The sequence below is a fragment of the Fistularia commersonii genome, chromosome 10 (genome assembly GCF_037954325.1).
Source record: "Fistularia commersonii isolate RoL2024-O1a breed Wild chromosome 10, RoL_Fcom_v1.0, whole genome shotgun sequence".
Lineage (NCBI taxonomy): Eukaryota > Metazoa > Chordata > Actinopteri > Syngnathiformes > Fistulariidae > Fistularia > Fistularia commersonii.
In genome coordinates this window covers 7,912,570-7,928,340 of record NC_141293.1, presented here as the reverse complement: position 1 = coordinate 7,928,340, position 15,771 = coordinate 7,912,570, and the positions used below count along the sequence as shown (strand labels likewise).

At 45.0% G+C, this 15,771-nt stretch overlaps 1 protein-coding gene across 2 annotated transcripts; it reads left to right on the top strand.

Moving 5' to 3' along the window:
* Nucleotides 1–2,018: 2,018 nt before the first annotated feature.
* Nucleotides 2,019–14,860, top strand: LOC147230245 (uncharacterized). 2 transcript variants are annotated; one of them, XM_086153470.1, is made up of 5 exons: nucleotides 2,019–2,411; nucleotides 5,802–6,383; nucleotides 12,608–13,318; nucleotides 13,787–13,923; nucleotides 14,003–14,273. In XM_086153470.1, exons 1-5 carry the CDS (start codon nucleotides 2,174–2,176, stop codon nucleotides 14,135–14,137), a joined length of 1,803 nt encoding a protein of 600 aa, XP_086009596.1. In that variant the 5' UTR covers nucleotides 2,019–2,173; the 3' UTR covers nucleotides 14,138–14,273. The 2 variants fall into 2 exon arrangements, with proteins under 2 accessions (XP_086009596.1, XP_086009595.1); XM_086153469.1 differs by having other exon boundaries at nucleotides 13,787–14,860.
* The last annotated feature ends 911 nt before the right edge of the window (nucleotides 14,861–15,771 follow it).

The following is a 15,771-nucleotide window of genomic DNA, read 5'->3' as shown; positions in this document are numbered from 1 at the left end:
AAAACATGTTCCTGTTACGTCCCCGTTCTCTTGTGCCTTGGGTTCAGTTAGGCTCTCAAACTAACTACAGAGTATTAACTTCCTATTATCCAGGTGCACGTGCATGCAAGTATATATGTGTGTGTGTGTGTGTGTGTGTGTGTGTGTGTGTGTGTGTTGTAATCGGCTGACTGCATGATTTGTTAACCCTTTCACAACCCCAAAAGTTGATCACTTAGATTTTATTTCATTTTATTTTATTTTTGTTTATTTTAATTAGCTTTGGTGTATGTTAGTTTTTCTTGGTTTCATTTTATTTTTGTTGAGTGTAATCTTGTTTTTTTTCTTTTCTTTTTTTTTACTTTAGTTTTTATTTCATATTATTTCCCTTTTAGTTTGCTTTGGTTCATTTTAGTTTTGTATTATTTTAATTTTACTTTTGTTAAGTGTTGTTTATTATTTTATTTTATCTTATTTTGTTTCTTCTTTTATTTATTTGCCTTCACTGAGCACACGTTATTTTTATGGATTTCTTGCAGTCGGTTACGTTTACCTGTATTTACATGCGACGTTCCAGCCGCACTACTTGTATATTTTTTTGCATGACCCTAATTCCTCATCTACGACTAACATCACTCTCTTCCGTGCAAGATTTATATCCATTTCAAATTCTCCACAGACACCGTACAAATTATCTTTTTTTTAATTTAATGTTTTAATCACATAGTAACTTTTTTTTATTTCCATTGTTTCCATTCTTTTAAATTTGCATTTTGTGTCCTTGAGTTTCACATAAGGTGCCTTATATAAAATGTACTGTTATTATGATTACGTTTTCATTTTTTTTCCACCCACATCATATCCGCTGTTCTTTTCGCTTTCTTTTGATCTCAAATTACAGATGACACATTTTAGTTATGAGTCAAAATATGCAGCCACGTTCTGAAAATGAAAAATAAAAATCCGATAATGTATTTAAGTTGGAACCATCATCATTATTTGCTTCCATATTTGCCATGGTATGATTTGAAAATCTTAAACCTCTTTTGCTTTTTATCTCGGATGAAGTCAGAATTCTTTTCAAAATCTTCTTTGTGGCTCCAGTTGTGGCAACTGGACTAGAATTTCTTCACTTGAAGATGTTTCACCCCTCATCTAAGAGGCTTCTTCAGTTCTGCTGACCTAAGTGGAGTTTCTCTGAATTTTACTGACAGGGTTTTGTGCAGGCCTTGGTTATGGTGGCTTGTTATGTTAATGTAAGAGTTGATCGGCAGAAACTAGGTCGAAACGGGTTGTTGTGCTGATAGAGGGGTGTTGTTCTTTGGGACAAAAGGGCAACTTTTGTGGGATTACCTGGATTGGAATGTGAAAAAGTAAAGCTAAACAAAGGAGTGAAACCTGTTGGATCACGAGAGCTGAGGTTCATGTGGATGTTACCGGGGCTGGAGGGTGCAGAAGGTCCTGGTCTGTGTGCAAATATGTCTGGATGACTGAGAACCTCTGCAGACATTAAGAAGGATATGAAAATGCAGTTTGGATTGCTTTTTACTTATTTTAGTTGTGACTGAAAATATGCTGCCACTTTGTGAAAATGAAAAATACATCTCCACTAATGCATTTAAATTACGATCATTGTTGGCCTCCATATTTGCCATAGTATATTTAGAAAATAAAATCTTAACATAACTCTCCACAAAATTTAAGATAAAAATTAAATCTACCACTTGTTTTTTTTTTTTTAAACTTGGATTAAGTCACAAAATGAGCCACCTTGAAGAAGAAAATGGAACTTCAGTTTTGATTTTTATTACTTATTTTAATTATGAGTGAAATATACTGCCACATTAGGAACATTAAAAAAAAATCATGCTAATGCATTCATATTTGAATTATAATCATTATTTGCCTGGATAGATGAAATGAATATTCTACTCTATATCTCAATTTGCGTTTCGCGTTTTGTCGGGTATTTACGGTACCTCTGCCCCACTTCCCCTACCCCCGCCCCCCCGGTCCATTTAGCCGCTGCTAGCCGGGAGCGGCACACATGACGCCCCGCGACGAGCTAGCCGAGCGCCGCCGTTCGTGGAGGAACCGCGCCGCCTCCCTTAGCACGCCGGGAGCTGCTACGCCCATCCGTGGGTGAAACACAAAGTATTTGACGGGTCGTTACCTGCCGGTCGACCGGGGGATAATGTCGAGCGGCGGCGCCCTGCGGACCCAGATCGCGTCCATCATCGACGCGCTGTCCCAGGCGGCCGCGGCGGAGATAGCCAAGGCGGTGGAGGACGGGGTGGTGCTGCTGCGGCTGGAGGTCTGCCGGAGAGAAAGCGAGATCCAAAAGCTGAGGAGCACCGTTGAGGGGCTGCGAGGGGAGCTGAGGGCTGCGCGGAAAAGGGCGACCCCGAGACCCGATAGCCGGGGGCGACACGGTAAGGGGGCCGGGGAGGGGGACCGGGGTTCCCGGACAACGGCGTCGGCTCTTCCGAAGGGAGCTGCTCTCACGACCCGGCGCGACTTTTCGGGGGTCATTTGTTTACAAATGAATACAATTCTCGCGATATTACGTCCCATTCCCCTGTATTAATCGGTCAATATCAATAATAGCACGTGCCCGGTACCGGATATTCAACACAAAACTACTTCCGCATCCGGTTGCCTTTAGGAAACTAACGAACTACAACATACAACCAAGCGTTGGAAGCTATCACATCTCAATTAGCTTTACTCAATCAGATGTTTTCACACCTGCTGACAGGAAGTACACAAAAGTAGCTCGTCCTTTTTCTAAGTTTGCCTTCTAATCCAGGGGTGTCAAACTTATTTTAGCCCAGAGGAAGGAAAATCTCGTTTCAAGTGGTCTGATGGATAACAAACCTGGCTTAATAAAGGGTAGTTTCATGATTTGAAAAAAGGTAGATCACTTTTATGTTTGTTCAAAATAATCTCACAGCATGGATTATTCTTAGCAGTTTTTGCCTTTATAAGATTGAATGATGTCACTTTTTGCATAACCTGTCACCCATGCATCACTAGTTATGTCCTAGTCAAAACCCACGATGCTATTTATCTCTGACCTCCTTGTGAACAGGCCCACAGGTGGGGGCTGTTATACTGAACAGTGAATACAAGCCAACAATAGCAAGCTCCTAGGTAGAAATGTTGACCCCATGGTATGGAAAGCTGCCCAAAATCTTTCTATTAAATGTAGAAAGAAAATGGGACACCATAAAAGTAATATGCAAAAACGTATGAAATGACAATAAAATAAGTCTATGCAAGATATAGGGGAAGTAAGCGATCCCAGGAAAAAAATTACCATATAAGGTAAACCGGGCAACAGTTGTCAAGGGGCTGTACCTAAAACAAGTAGACAATAAAACAAGGACCAGCTGTTGATGGTAAGGGAAAGGCAAATATGATGCAAATTAAAAACACCCAAAAAGAGAGTTGCCGTTGTTCTGAAGAAACACCAGCCCTGCTCATGATGTGTACAAGAAGGTGTTATGGTGAACGGAAAATCAATTGTTTTGGTGCGAAAACTCGCGTTGCTGGTTTTCATGAAGAATAAAGTTCTCTGAACCCAACTGTGCTGGACTCTAGGCTTCCTTCACCTCCGCACGTAGCTCAATATCCTTGGACCTTAGATGCTTACTACTAGAACCTTGTCAATTGACACCTCGCGGAGGCAAGATTAGGGAAGTGTCAGGCCTAACTCAAATGTCATTCCAGGAACAAGCCTTGTGCTCCAGAGGAAGGTTTTAATTCTGCATTCCCACTGACAGGAAGGGACCCATGTGGCGCTGACTGGACATGAACCTTTGACACCTTCGACCTCTAGGAACTTTACTTAGAATTCTGAGAACAAGGCCACATCTTGTTGCACTGGCACCATGGACCTCAGTTCCTAGAACATTTGAATTCCTACTTTGAGTTAGGGATTTTTCATGTGTCTGTATGACATGAGTAGTTGATTGGTTGCATGTCTCTATATGAGGCTCTGTGATTGATCCAGGGCAAAACCCAGCTCTTGTCCAATGGCGGCCAGGATAGGCTCCAACACCCAACACCCCAGCATACTTACATTGTATTTAGTGGATGAATCCAAACCAGTAAAACGCCCCAGGTCAAAGGTTATCCCTTCTCAAAGTACAGCACTAATATTTGCTCTTTTCTCACTGTACCTCAATTGTCATCAGTGGCTTGAATCCCAAGTCAGCCTCACTTTAGTGGATGATCGGTTGAAAAATAAATGATGCATTTGTTTCTTCAAACAAATGAGAGGATCACGTGTTGCACAACCCCTTAAGTTTTGTGTTCTTCCATGTGTGTGCAAAGGATCGTTTCAACATCGTTTTCAGGTTGGTGTAAAACTACATCGAGTTGTAAGACTGCGTAACAGTACACAAACGTCTGTCTTAAACAAGCTGTATGTTCGTGTCCTGACCTAGATAAATCCAGTCAAGGGCAGGCTGGGTAGACCCGGAACAAGGTGATGGCTATTAGCCCAGACATACACGAGAAGATGCTAGGTCATCCGCAACAGTGACCGCCTAGCTGCCCACATGGAGTCTTGCTATGAGTTAGCCGATTGACCAAGAACGTGTCAACATTTCTTGCGGCAGAGTCGCGGTTTCCTGTTTCTGGAAGGCAGATGCAGGGAAGTGAAGGTGAAATGCTGATTTCAAACAACCACATTTTTATGCATCAGATGTGCTCTAGTCGATGGGGCTTGATGCCTACTCTGCTCGTGTTTGTGTCTGCATTGGTTGGAATGAACAAAGTTGGAAGGGGATTCAATAATATACCACTTGTTTATACAAGTTAGTGAAAGCAATATAGGCATCAACAGCCCATTTGGCACTGGAGGAACTTTTTGCTAGAGCCTTTGCAGGAACCAGGCCATTTTTCACAGCATTGGCAGAGCAGAGGAACAAGGAACCTTGAATCCCAACTTCTAGAACCATCTTAGCGCCTCCTCTGAGACAAGGTCTTTTTTATGGTTCCATAGGAACTTGTGACGTAGGTGCATGGTGATTGGCAGGAGTCCTAAGCCACGGCCATTAGCAGATTCTTCTTGGCCTGCTACGCCATAGAGGGCTTTTCAAGGATCCAGAGTAATATCTATATTTTTGCCGGACTTTGTGGAGTTAGCTGACAGCTAATAGGGTTCTTAACACAGCAATGTGTGGGACAAGTTAAAAAAAGAAAACCCTTCCTCCCATCTGATTGTCAATAGTTTTCACTCTATGAATGCCGTGGCAGCTTCCTCCTCTATGTTGGCCGTCTCATCTTCCGTCGTTTGTTTTTGAGTGTGGAGCTTAAGGTGCATGCCGTAGAACCTTGGGTCACAGCTACTTTGCTCCCTTACTGCTCCTGGAGGAGACTCGTTCCTGGAACAGAATTCGAGCTTGACAGTTCTTGAACTGTGTTTCTCAACGTTTTCTGTCCAAAAGTGACTATGGAATGATTGAACTAAAGCTGTTGGTTGTACTGAACCAAGTCAGACAGGGGGTCCAACAATGTACACCTTGTTTTTGTGAGTTTCAATTACATTATTCCATTTGTCTACATTTTGGCACCTGTTTGTGTGGCCGTAGGATGAAAGTTGGCGTATGTCTCCGTTATTGTGCTTAACTTTCTGACAAAGAACAAAACATTTGTTTCAGCTCTATCCGGTTAACTAAAAATTTTGGGAAAAAAATACCAGACAAACATTTTCAAAACCACGAGGATTGCCAAAACGACCAGTGTTTCATTTGCCATGTTGTTTGTATCAGAATTGTTAAATCTGTTCATCTAAAGGCAGTGTTCTTCCACAGAGAGTCCGAATGTCAAAGAGGAGCAGGAGGAGGTCCTGCTGGACAGCGACCCTACCCAGAAGGACCAAAGCTGCCTGCCATTAATCAAGGTGCAAGTGAAATGTGAGCCTTCGGAAGATGGATGCGGCGAAGGTGGCGCACAGACTGGACAGCCGACAGGGGAAGGGAATTTATTTGAGGGGAACCTCTCGCAGTGGAGGCCAGCGACGCAAGCCGAGACAGGCCACAGCGACATAATTGCCAGGCAGACTCTCCCGCCGGGTCTTTCTGAGTCGGCTCTGGACTCGAGGCTGGCTGTGACCGACCCCGGTGTGTACCAGCATGGCTCCCTGAGCCGGGGCCCGCTTGGCCTCGGGCAGCACCGCAACCTGTACAACGCGGTGCGGCGGAGGACGGTGAAGAGGTTCATGTTCAAGAGGGGCTTCCACTGCCCGTACTGCGGCAAGTACTTCGAGCGGCCCGGACACCTGGAAAGACACAAGATGATCCACACCGGTGAGAAGCCGTTCCGCTGCGAAGTCTGCGGGAAACACTTCAACCAGAAGTGCAGCCTGAAGGAACACATGAAGATCCACCACAGGGGTAAGTGAAAGAGACAACTCTGGTGGTCACACACTGACAATCTAGCTGTCAATTTGCAATTTCCTTCGGGATTAATAAAGTTATTCTTATTCTTAGCTTCGGAGTTGTTCAGTTTGGCTTTTGGCTTGCGACAGTTCAGTTAATGGGGGGGGGGCGCTGTCTCCAATCTAAAGGCTGGCAATTCTGTATTGTCCTTTGGAAAGATACCAAACCTTCCGGTTACTCCTGATGGTATGGTTAGTACAATGCATGGCTGCCATGTGATCTGGCCTCAAGGTTGATGGAAGCACTCCCTAAGTAGTAACCTTGAGGTCGCAGGCTTCCTGCCCTGTGATTGGCAGAGAATGCATTTTCCAATCGGTTCGTGGGAAGTCATGGTGGATTATTGGTTTGATCAAGCATGGAATGCTTCACAACACCAGCACAATCCGCACCTGGCGCTGCACAGTTTTTAGGATCTATTTCAAGCAGGTCAACAGTGAAAGGGTGTAGAAGGCATGGGAAGGTTCCACAACCCCCTACCCATTGGGTGGTGTGCAGTGCGAGTCTTTTTACAGTGCCTTCAAGATAATTTTGTAAATACAACACTGGATTTGATATTTTGACCCAGCTTAACATGCAGGACATTCCAGTTTTTGAAAAACAGCAGCACCTTAAGATACAAATAACTTTATATACATATAATAATTTAAGATACAAAGCGTGATTTGAGTAAATTTCATCCTTGAAATATGAAAAAAAAATCCATGATACAGATACAAAAGCGAGAAAATCTAAATGCAAAATTTGCTCGATATCACTTGAATATTCTTCATGACACCGCTGCATCTTCTGAATTGGCGCCGCCTGCCACTCAACTTGGAGGCCTCGCAGTTTCCAGATCCCTCGGGCACTTTATCCGGGTAATTTGTACAGTACGTAGTTGTGTTCCTAGCTCTTGTGTAGCATCATTTTTAATCTTTGTGCTTAGTTTGTGTGTTTTTTGTTTTGTTTTGTTTTAATAATAAAGAAAGCAAGTTGTGAACCCAGAAAGAATATGCTTTCTATGGAAATTAAGCACAAAATAATAGCGAAGCATGAACGTGGTGTACGTGTGACCGATATCATGTGAATATAATCACAATGCATCCATGATATGTACCATCCTAAAGCAAAAGGAAACTATATTGGCTATGACATTTCCCAAGGGCAAAACTGTATTGTCGCAAAAACAGATATCTATACACAACGACATGGAAAAATTGCTTTTCATGTGGGTGAAGGAGAAAAGGATCACTGGCGATACATTAACGCAGACAATCATAAGTGAGGAAGTGTGCTATATATATTTTGATTTAAAACGTGAGTCAGCAGAGAGGGGAGAAAGTTCTACCGAACCAAATTCTACCGAATTTAAAGGAGGCCATGAAATGTAGTGGAATTTATTCAGTGGTCAGCCATGGGGAGGCGGCTAGTTCAGATAATGGTGCTGCCGAACAATTCGTGACAAAAGTGTCCCGAACTAATCGAATCTGAATTAATTTGTTTTCTGTCATTTGAAATGGGGGAAAATTCATAAGAGATAAAAATTAAAATCAACATATGAACCCATTTCTGGAACTAATTAAATTTGTATCTTATGGGAACACTGTACCAGCACGGTGAAGCAAGGGGTGTCACAGCAGCACCCATGTGAGGGGAGGCTTTCCTCGACCTTTTTCTATGCTTGTCTTACTTTTGTCTTCTGATTCCTCCTCGCCGTTAAAAGCGTCTGGCCGTGATATTGGTTGACAGGATAGGCCCCTACTAGAGGCTACTCCTACCCAAGGTCGTGAAAGAAAACAAAAACAGCACTATAAGCTATGACGGCTCCTCCGAACCACAACCTAGCGAGGGCCCCTCGTGCCTCACAACTTTGTGGTCAGAATGAAAATTTAGCTCCCTCCTCCTCCATTAACGATCTTGTTTTTTGTTTTGGCTCTGCTCGGCACCGCTGCTCGGCGCTGCGGCAACAACAGCACCTTTCACACTTGAAGAACTTTTTTCAGATTCCCAGAAAGTTTTCAGGAAGCAGACCACTTCCTCCTCCTCCAGCTCCTAGAACCATCTTAGCTCCTGTTCTGCAGCAGGGGGTTCCTATGGTTCCGAAGCTACTACGTCACACTGCTATTTGACGTAGGTGTCTGGTGGATGCAGACTGTGGAGCGCTATTTCTTAGAAGTATGGTGGTCACCGGACAGCTGTTTTGTTGTGATAAAATGGAGCGAAAAAAGTTTTCTAAGCTCTTCGGTCTGCAATGCTATAGGGGGGCTTCCAGGGCCTGCCAAGGCACATCGACATATTGGCCCAAATAAGTGCAGAGTTAGCTAACGGCTAACAGGGTTCTTCACATGGGTGAAGCAGAGTAGGGAGAAGATAGTGTCCCTGTTGAATTTCTGTCCTTCTTCCATGGTTTGCTTTTGAGTGTGGCACCCATGGTCTATGTGACGCCGGCCTCTACAACGGTCCCTTCCACTTGTGCGAACACAAAAGTCCCCCTTGAGGACAGCTACTTCCTGGAACCAAATTCAAGTCAGACAATTTTGAGAACTGTGTTCTGAGAACTTCTGTCCGAAAGTGGCTCATGACTCCGTGATGATGGCAACGAGTTACAAGAGGTGCCACGTAAACACTGGGGTTTCTAAGACATGCTCTTGTGTTCTGGGCCTATGGTTTTGTGACATGCACATTTTGTGGCTGTGGGGCGCCCCTTCTTTGGGCGCTCTTGCACAGGCAAGCAATCGTGTGCACGCGCGTGCGCCCTGTTTTTCACGTGCCAACGGTGAAATTGGGCAGACGCTGTGAAGTTAACTTTTTGTAGAGTTCCTTGGAGTTGACGGGTCCTTCCGGTGGCAAAAGGCTGCTGTCAAGGAAAAGGGGAGCATTTATTGTGTTTAGGCCTTAACTGGACCAGTCTAACTTGTTAAGAAAAGATCAACTTTGTTGATCCCAATAGGGGAAATTCTTTCGTCACAACGGCGTAACAGTTATAGTGTAAATAAATATGAATAGAGACAATTACAAGACAATTTGCAAAAGACATCCACAAATAAATAGAGAGCAGAATGAACAACAACAACATCATCAAGGATAATAATGGACAACAGAATTGGGGGCGGGGACAGTAAGGGTGAAAATAGCAGGATGCGAATGGGCAGAGACCATCAAGGATAAAATAGACAACAGAGTAAGGGCATGACACCTGTGAATGGGTGAGGTAGTGAGTTTTATGGTAGCACAGATGCACCTCCATCCGGCCAGAGTTCTGTGTCGTCCAAACTGCTGTTTTACAGTCTGATGGCCGTGGGCACAAAGGAGCGTCTGAGGCGCTCAGTTCTGCGCCAGGGTGGGATGACTGGTTGGCTGTATGGGCTGTCTTGCAAAATGTTGCACATCATGGGGATGGCGGAGACGGCCCTGATCAAGCCACTTCTGTTCAATACCTTTATGGATTGAGGTAATGTGCTACATTTTAATATCCCCGGCGGCGGGCTGCTGTTTAACTATTATTCAAATGTCCTTTGCTTTGAGAATGCTAATAAAGACGCACAGAGAAGATCATAGGGAGCTGCATTGCACTTTTGTAGACATAGAAAACGTATATGACAGGGTCCCGAGAGGAACTCTGGTATTGTATGCGGAAGTCTGGAGTGGCAGAGAACTATGTTAGCCTGGTGCGGGACATGTATGCTAGCTGTGAGACAGTGGTGTTACTTCTATTACTAGGTGTAACAGAAGTTCAATGTGGAGGTGGGACTTCATCAGGGATCAGCTCTGAGCCCCTTCTTTTGAGCGGCGATGATGGACAGGTAAAGATGGGGTTAGACCAGAATCTCCATGGACCATGACGTTTGCAGATGACATTGTGACCGGTAGTAAGAGCAGGGAAGAGGTTGAGGAGAATCTTGAGAGGTGGAGGTTTGTTCTGGAAAGCAGAGGGATGTCGCAGCAAGACAGAATATATGTGTGAGAATGAGAGGAATGCGAGTGGAACGGTGAGGCAACAGGTAGTGGAGATCAAGAGGTTGGAGGATTTCAGGTACTCTGGATCAACAGTCTAGAGCGACAGAGAGTGTGGAAAAGAGGTACAGAAATGGATTCAAGCAGGTTGGAATGGGTGGTGAAAAGAATCATGAGTACTATGTGATAGAAGACAATCAGCCAAAAGGAAAGGAAAGGTGTACAAGACAGTGGTGAGTCCAGTGATGCTGTTTGGACTAGAAACACTTACAATGCCAAAAAGACAGGAGGCAGAGCTAGAGATCGCAAAGATGCAGATGTTGTGGTTCTCTTTGGAATGGATAGAATCAGGAATGAGTCCCATCAGAGGGACCGCACATGTTTTATGTTTTGGAGAGAAGGTCGGAGAAGCCAGACTGAGATGGTTGGGTGAGATACAGAGGAGGGATATCGAATATATTGATAGACAGATTATGGAATTTGAGCTGCCAGACAGGAGGTCTAGAGGAAGACCAAGGAGTAGATTTATGGACGTAGTGAGAGAGGATATGAAGGTAGTTGGTGTGAGAGAGGAGGATACAGAGAATAGGGTTAGATCAGGGCTTCTCGATTATTTTCTGATACCTCTCCCTCAGGAGAACCCCCCCCACAATTATAAAAAGTATATTTCTATAAAATTTGCATTACCTTGTATCCTTATTCACAATTGAAAAAAGAAAGAAGTATAGATCAGCTTGTGAAAAGAAAAAACTTCATCAACATTGCTTTTTGTCTGTAACAGAAAAGATTTGAAGTGCATCAATTTGCCTGAAATAAAAAAAAAGTTAAATCCTTATTTAAACCATAAGCAGTTTTTGACTGACTGAACCATTTGATACTAATAAATAAAATCAATAAATTATATATTCAAATTGATCAGCAACATTAACTCAGAAGCACAATATATAAAACACTAACCTACAGAACAAAAATGAATAAAACAATTTGTGCTGATTTTTTTTTTAATCAAAAGGAAGAAGTCAGGATGAATGGCTACAATGAGTACGTTTTGAGGTGCACAGGTTTTCGAAGCGTGATACTGCAACTCTCAGCTAACAGTAACCGCACCGCTCTTGCCTCATCACAGTGAAGCCAAGAGCTACATAGGCGTCATCATAATTCCTCGTCTTAGCTTTCGGGTGACTTTCATTTGCTTATTATTTACATGCACTCCCTATCTCCTGCTCTATGCTGTGAGTGTGGTTGCAAAAAAAAAAAAAAAATCCTCCACAATAAAGGTAACACTACGCCCACTCTGACAATGAGCACCACTGCCACCCACTGTGGATGTGCAATTACACTTTATTCTAGCGCAGCAAAAATAATCATGTTACCTGGGGTGGGGCCAACAAGGTTGGGGTGCTCCACTGTTGGAGATGCAATGGTGTTGTCCGCCATGTCATTTTATGTAGTCCGCGAGAGCGTCGTAAAAGGTCCTTCAATAAATTAGTCAAACGTGCGCATTGACCATAAAATACATTTCCGGCAATTCATGTCAATCATAGTACCTGTGAAGAGACAACATCCAATAATTAGATTGCAGTGTATCCACATTGTAACGTATGGTGGACAAAGGTACCTCTTACAAAAGAAATTACAGGGCTGTGAGAGTCTGAAATCTTGCTTGTTTGTAGGTGATCAAATACTTATTGTCCACCATAGTTTGCAAATAAATTCTTTAAAAATCAGACAATGTGATCTATATATTTTTTTTTCTCATTCTGTCTTGCATAGTTGAAGTGTACCTATAATGAAAATTACAGGTCTCTATCATCTTTTTAAGTGGGAGAACTTGCACAATCGGGGGCTGACTAAATACTTTTTTGCCCCACTGTATGTATGTTTGGTGGATATTTCTTTGCTTGAGTTTGCCTCAAAGCTGACAGTAAAGCATTTTGTGTGCATTTATCTGTTGCTATTTTTGTTCTGATCCACCAACTCATGGGGTCTGCTTGTCCCCTCCATCACAGGTTTGCAGAGCAGTAGATCCCTGCATATTTTTACGGAGGGGGAACAACTGCACAATGTTTTTGGCTTAAACGATAAGGTGTGAATTGAGGCCTTGCATGAAGACGTGAGGGGATAAACCAGCGTATATCCCTGAAATCCAGACATCATTGCTCGCTAGTATTTTGTGTAGCTGCTTTTAAAGCTGATTTCACAGCAGAAATGGAAGCAGGTGCTCAAACCTCTCTGTGTTTTGACAGACATGCAGGCCAAACCGGAGGAGATCCAGGCAGCCGAACAGAAGCCGGCGCCACAGGAGAACCAGTTCGGCAGTGCACCCCAGCATGCCGCGAATGAAATCCACACAGCCGGCGAGCAGAAGGAGCCTCCCCCAGCACCTGTGCAGGTGAAATCCGAACCCAAAGAGGAGAACATATCGCAGCCCGTCCCTGGAGAAGGAGGGGAGAACCTGAGCGAGAACTTTGTGGAGCCAGAGCAGTGGGTGTCGAGGTTCCAGGGGCAAACCTACGTAGAGAGGAATGGCGCAGATAGTCTGGACAGCTCCGCACAGAACATGATGCCCTTTGCAGGGGTTGCTCAGTTACTCCCGCCTCAAGGAGAAGCCTCCTGTAGTTCCTTCGCCCTACCGGGCCAGTCGCTGGAGGAACTCAAGAATAACACCATGCCCCGACTGCCCTTCGGGTCTGGGGAGACCCTCCTAATCCCCAGTGACACCCTCCATCGAGAACTCCAGGGACCCCACTGTCAGAGGACGAGGAGGCCCTTCCAGAGGGCGAAGCCAAAGAAATGCTTCATCTGCTCGTACTGCGGCAAGATCTTCGAGCGCGTCGGCCACCTGGAGAGGCACCTGCGCATCCACACCGGTGAGAAGCCCTACGGCTGCCACATCTGCGGACGCTTCTTCAACCAGAAGTGCAGCCTCAAGGGCCACATGAAGACTCACAGAATCGGTAAGTAGCCACAAGGCAAAGGCTGTTGACCAGCTGTTTTCCCAAAACATGTAGCTTTGTTTTCTAAACTCTTGAGATCATTAAAGTCACTAAGTATGTCCCCAAGTATGTAGTCCGTTTAGACGGATCCACCAGCTTCTGTTTAGTGGATCGCTGAAGCTAGAAGACACCCAAAATGGCTGCCCATCGCTCAGCCTAGATCATGAGCCTTGTGGGAAAGTCCAACTCTGGATAGCATGTGCTGGGGGTGTGCTTCGATCGCACTGACCAATCCCGTGTCACCCTAATGCTAAGTTACATTGGCACAGAGGTGCAGGTTGAGCTACTTGCGGTTGTTTCGCTGTCGGAATCATCAACTCCACAAACTCAATGGGCTAGAAGATTCATTGATCTAGATCATCCTGTGCATGCTTGAAATGAAGATTCAAACCCTCTTGCTCATTTTTTTTCTCCTCTTCCTTCTTCAAGATGACACCACGGAGATCCCGGGCGCGCACCAGCTGATGTTTACTGTCCCCGAAGACCGACTGCTGGAGAACCCGGCCGAGCCCAAGGTGGGCCTGGTGGCTCTGGACAAACCGCCGCCAGGCCTCGCGTACGGCGAGGTGAGAGCGAGCAGCGACGCCTCTGAGCAGGCGGTCTGCGTATTCCTGAACGATGCTAACTACCAGCTGGGTCCCGCAGTGGGAGCGGCTCCAGACTGGAGGGACTACGGACAACCTGCCAAGGAGCCGCCGGATCAATACTCGGAGGTCGGGATGCTTCCAAGAGGATCCGATGCCTCTCTCACCATGGACTTGGGAGAGATCCAAGAGGTGATCGTCAATGGGACAGGGAGCCCACGGGACGAAGCAGCGCCGGAATTCTCTGCGGCAGTGAAGTTGGACGCCGGTGGCAACAAGCCCCTGAGGAACTGCTTCGTCTGCTCGAGCTGCCAGCAGGGTTTTGATAGCATGACCTCCTTCCAGGGGCACCGGTGCCAGGGGGCCCCCGAGCAGACGTTCGGCTGCCACATATGCGGCAAGACCTTCAGCCAGATGGGCATCCTGAGGCTACACCTCAAGATGCACGCCGAAGAGACTCGTTTCTGATTCGTCTACTTTTTTCTGACGCTTTTCCCCATCGGGAGGTTGAGATCAATCTTGCCCCCCAGAGCACAGGGTGATGACTGAATGAATGTAGCCTGAGCCCGAGGAGGGCCGATCGTGTCTTCTCTACCTCCACGTGGATCTTCAGTTCGGATAGATATCCACAATTAATGCGTGGTTCCGGTACTGCGATATCAACGTTTTAATACACACATCAGTGTATTCCCCCTTTGTTTTGAGCAGTAGGACAGGGTTTAGGGACCTACCATGCTAACAGCACCTTCTTTAGCTGTGGGGTTGAATGTAACTTACCCGTTCATAAAGGTTGAATACCGTGATTTTCTTTTTCCAGGTTTTTGTATTTCAAACCCGTGGAGCTCTCCGTTCATCAAACTGGCACTGTTGTTATTTTTGGATTCTGAATTCTCCGAAATAAACTGCTGGTAAATGTGAACCTGTCTTTTTTTTGAGGGGGTGGGGTTGAGAAATGATTTTTATTCCCTCTGAGCATGTTTTAACGAAAAGGAAAGAGCTAAGCTAACTGTGTCTTGTTCCTCTGCTGTAGCTGAACCCTCATTTCCCTTCTCTGGTCTCACAACTTCTCATCAGAACACCTCTGGAAACAGTGCATGAGGGCTGTTAGCGAAGACTAACCAGAGGAAGGTAGCCTAAACAGACCTGTTGTTCTCACAGCCTTCCTCAGGTCCAGGCGCCTGCAGGACAATCCCACAGATAGCGTGATAAGCTATCACAATCGTCTCACCAGTGGGCATTCACGTTGGTTTAGAAACACATTTGTGGTATTGGATGTTTTTTTTTCCCTCTATCACCGGACCAAGATGTCTGTGAGCATCATGCTTGGATGAAGTCATGGATGACCATTGCTGAGATTTAAACCCTTGCAGTCAAACAAGCAATAGGCACATCTCCATGCTGGAGGTAAGTTAATTTTTCTTTTTTAAAAGTCTTTCTGACTTCATAATTCAAGTGTATTTTTGGCTGAGGAGACACCTTTTCAGAGACACCACAGGCCCATCAACGACAGGGAGGGAGGTTGTCTGTTCCATCAATCAATACATTTTGTCTTTTTTTCCTGCTTCAATAGCTCCAAACATCTCTGCTGGGTACCTCTGGACAGCGGGACATCTCACCCTGATAGAGAAGTTCAAATGGAGCTGCACTGCTTTTGTAGATCTATAAAATACAACTGGGTGCCAAAGAGGAACTATGGTATTGTATGAGGAAGTCTGATATGACAGAGATGTATGTTTGACTGGTGCAGGACATGTATGCTAGCAATGACACAGTGGTGCGGTGAAGGCCATGGTGGAGGTGGGAGCGCTGAAGAAGATGAACAGTGGAAAG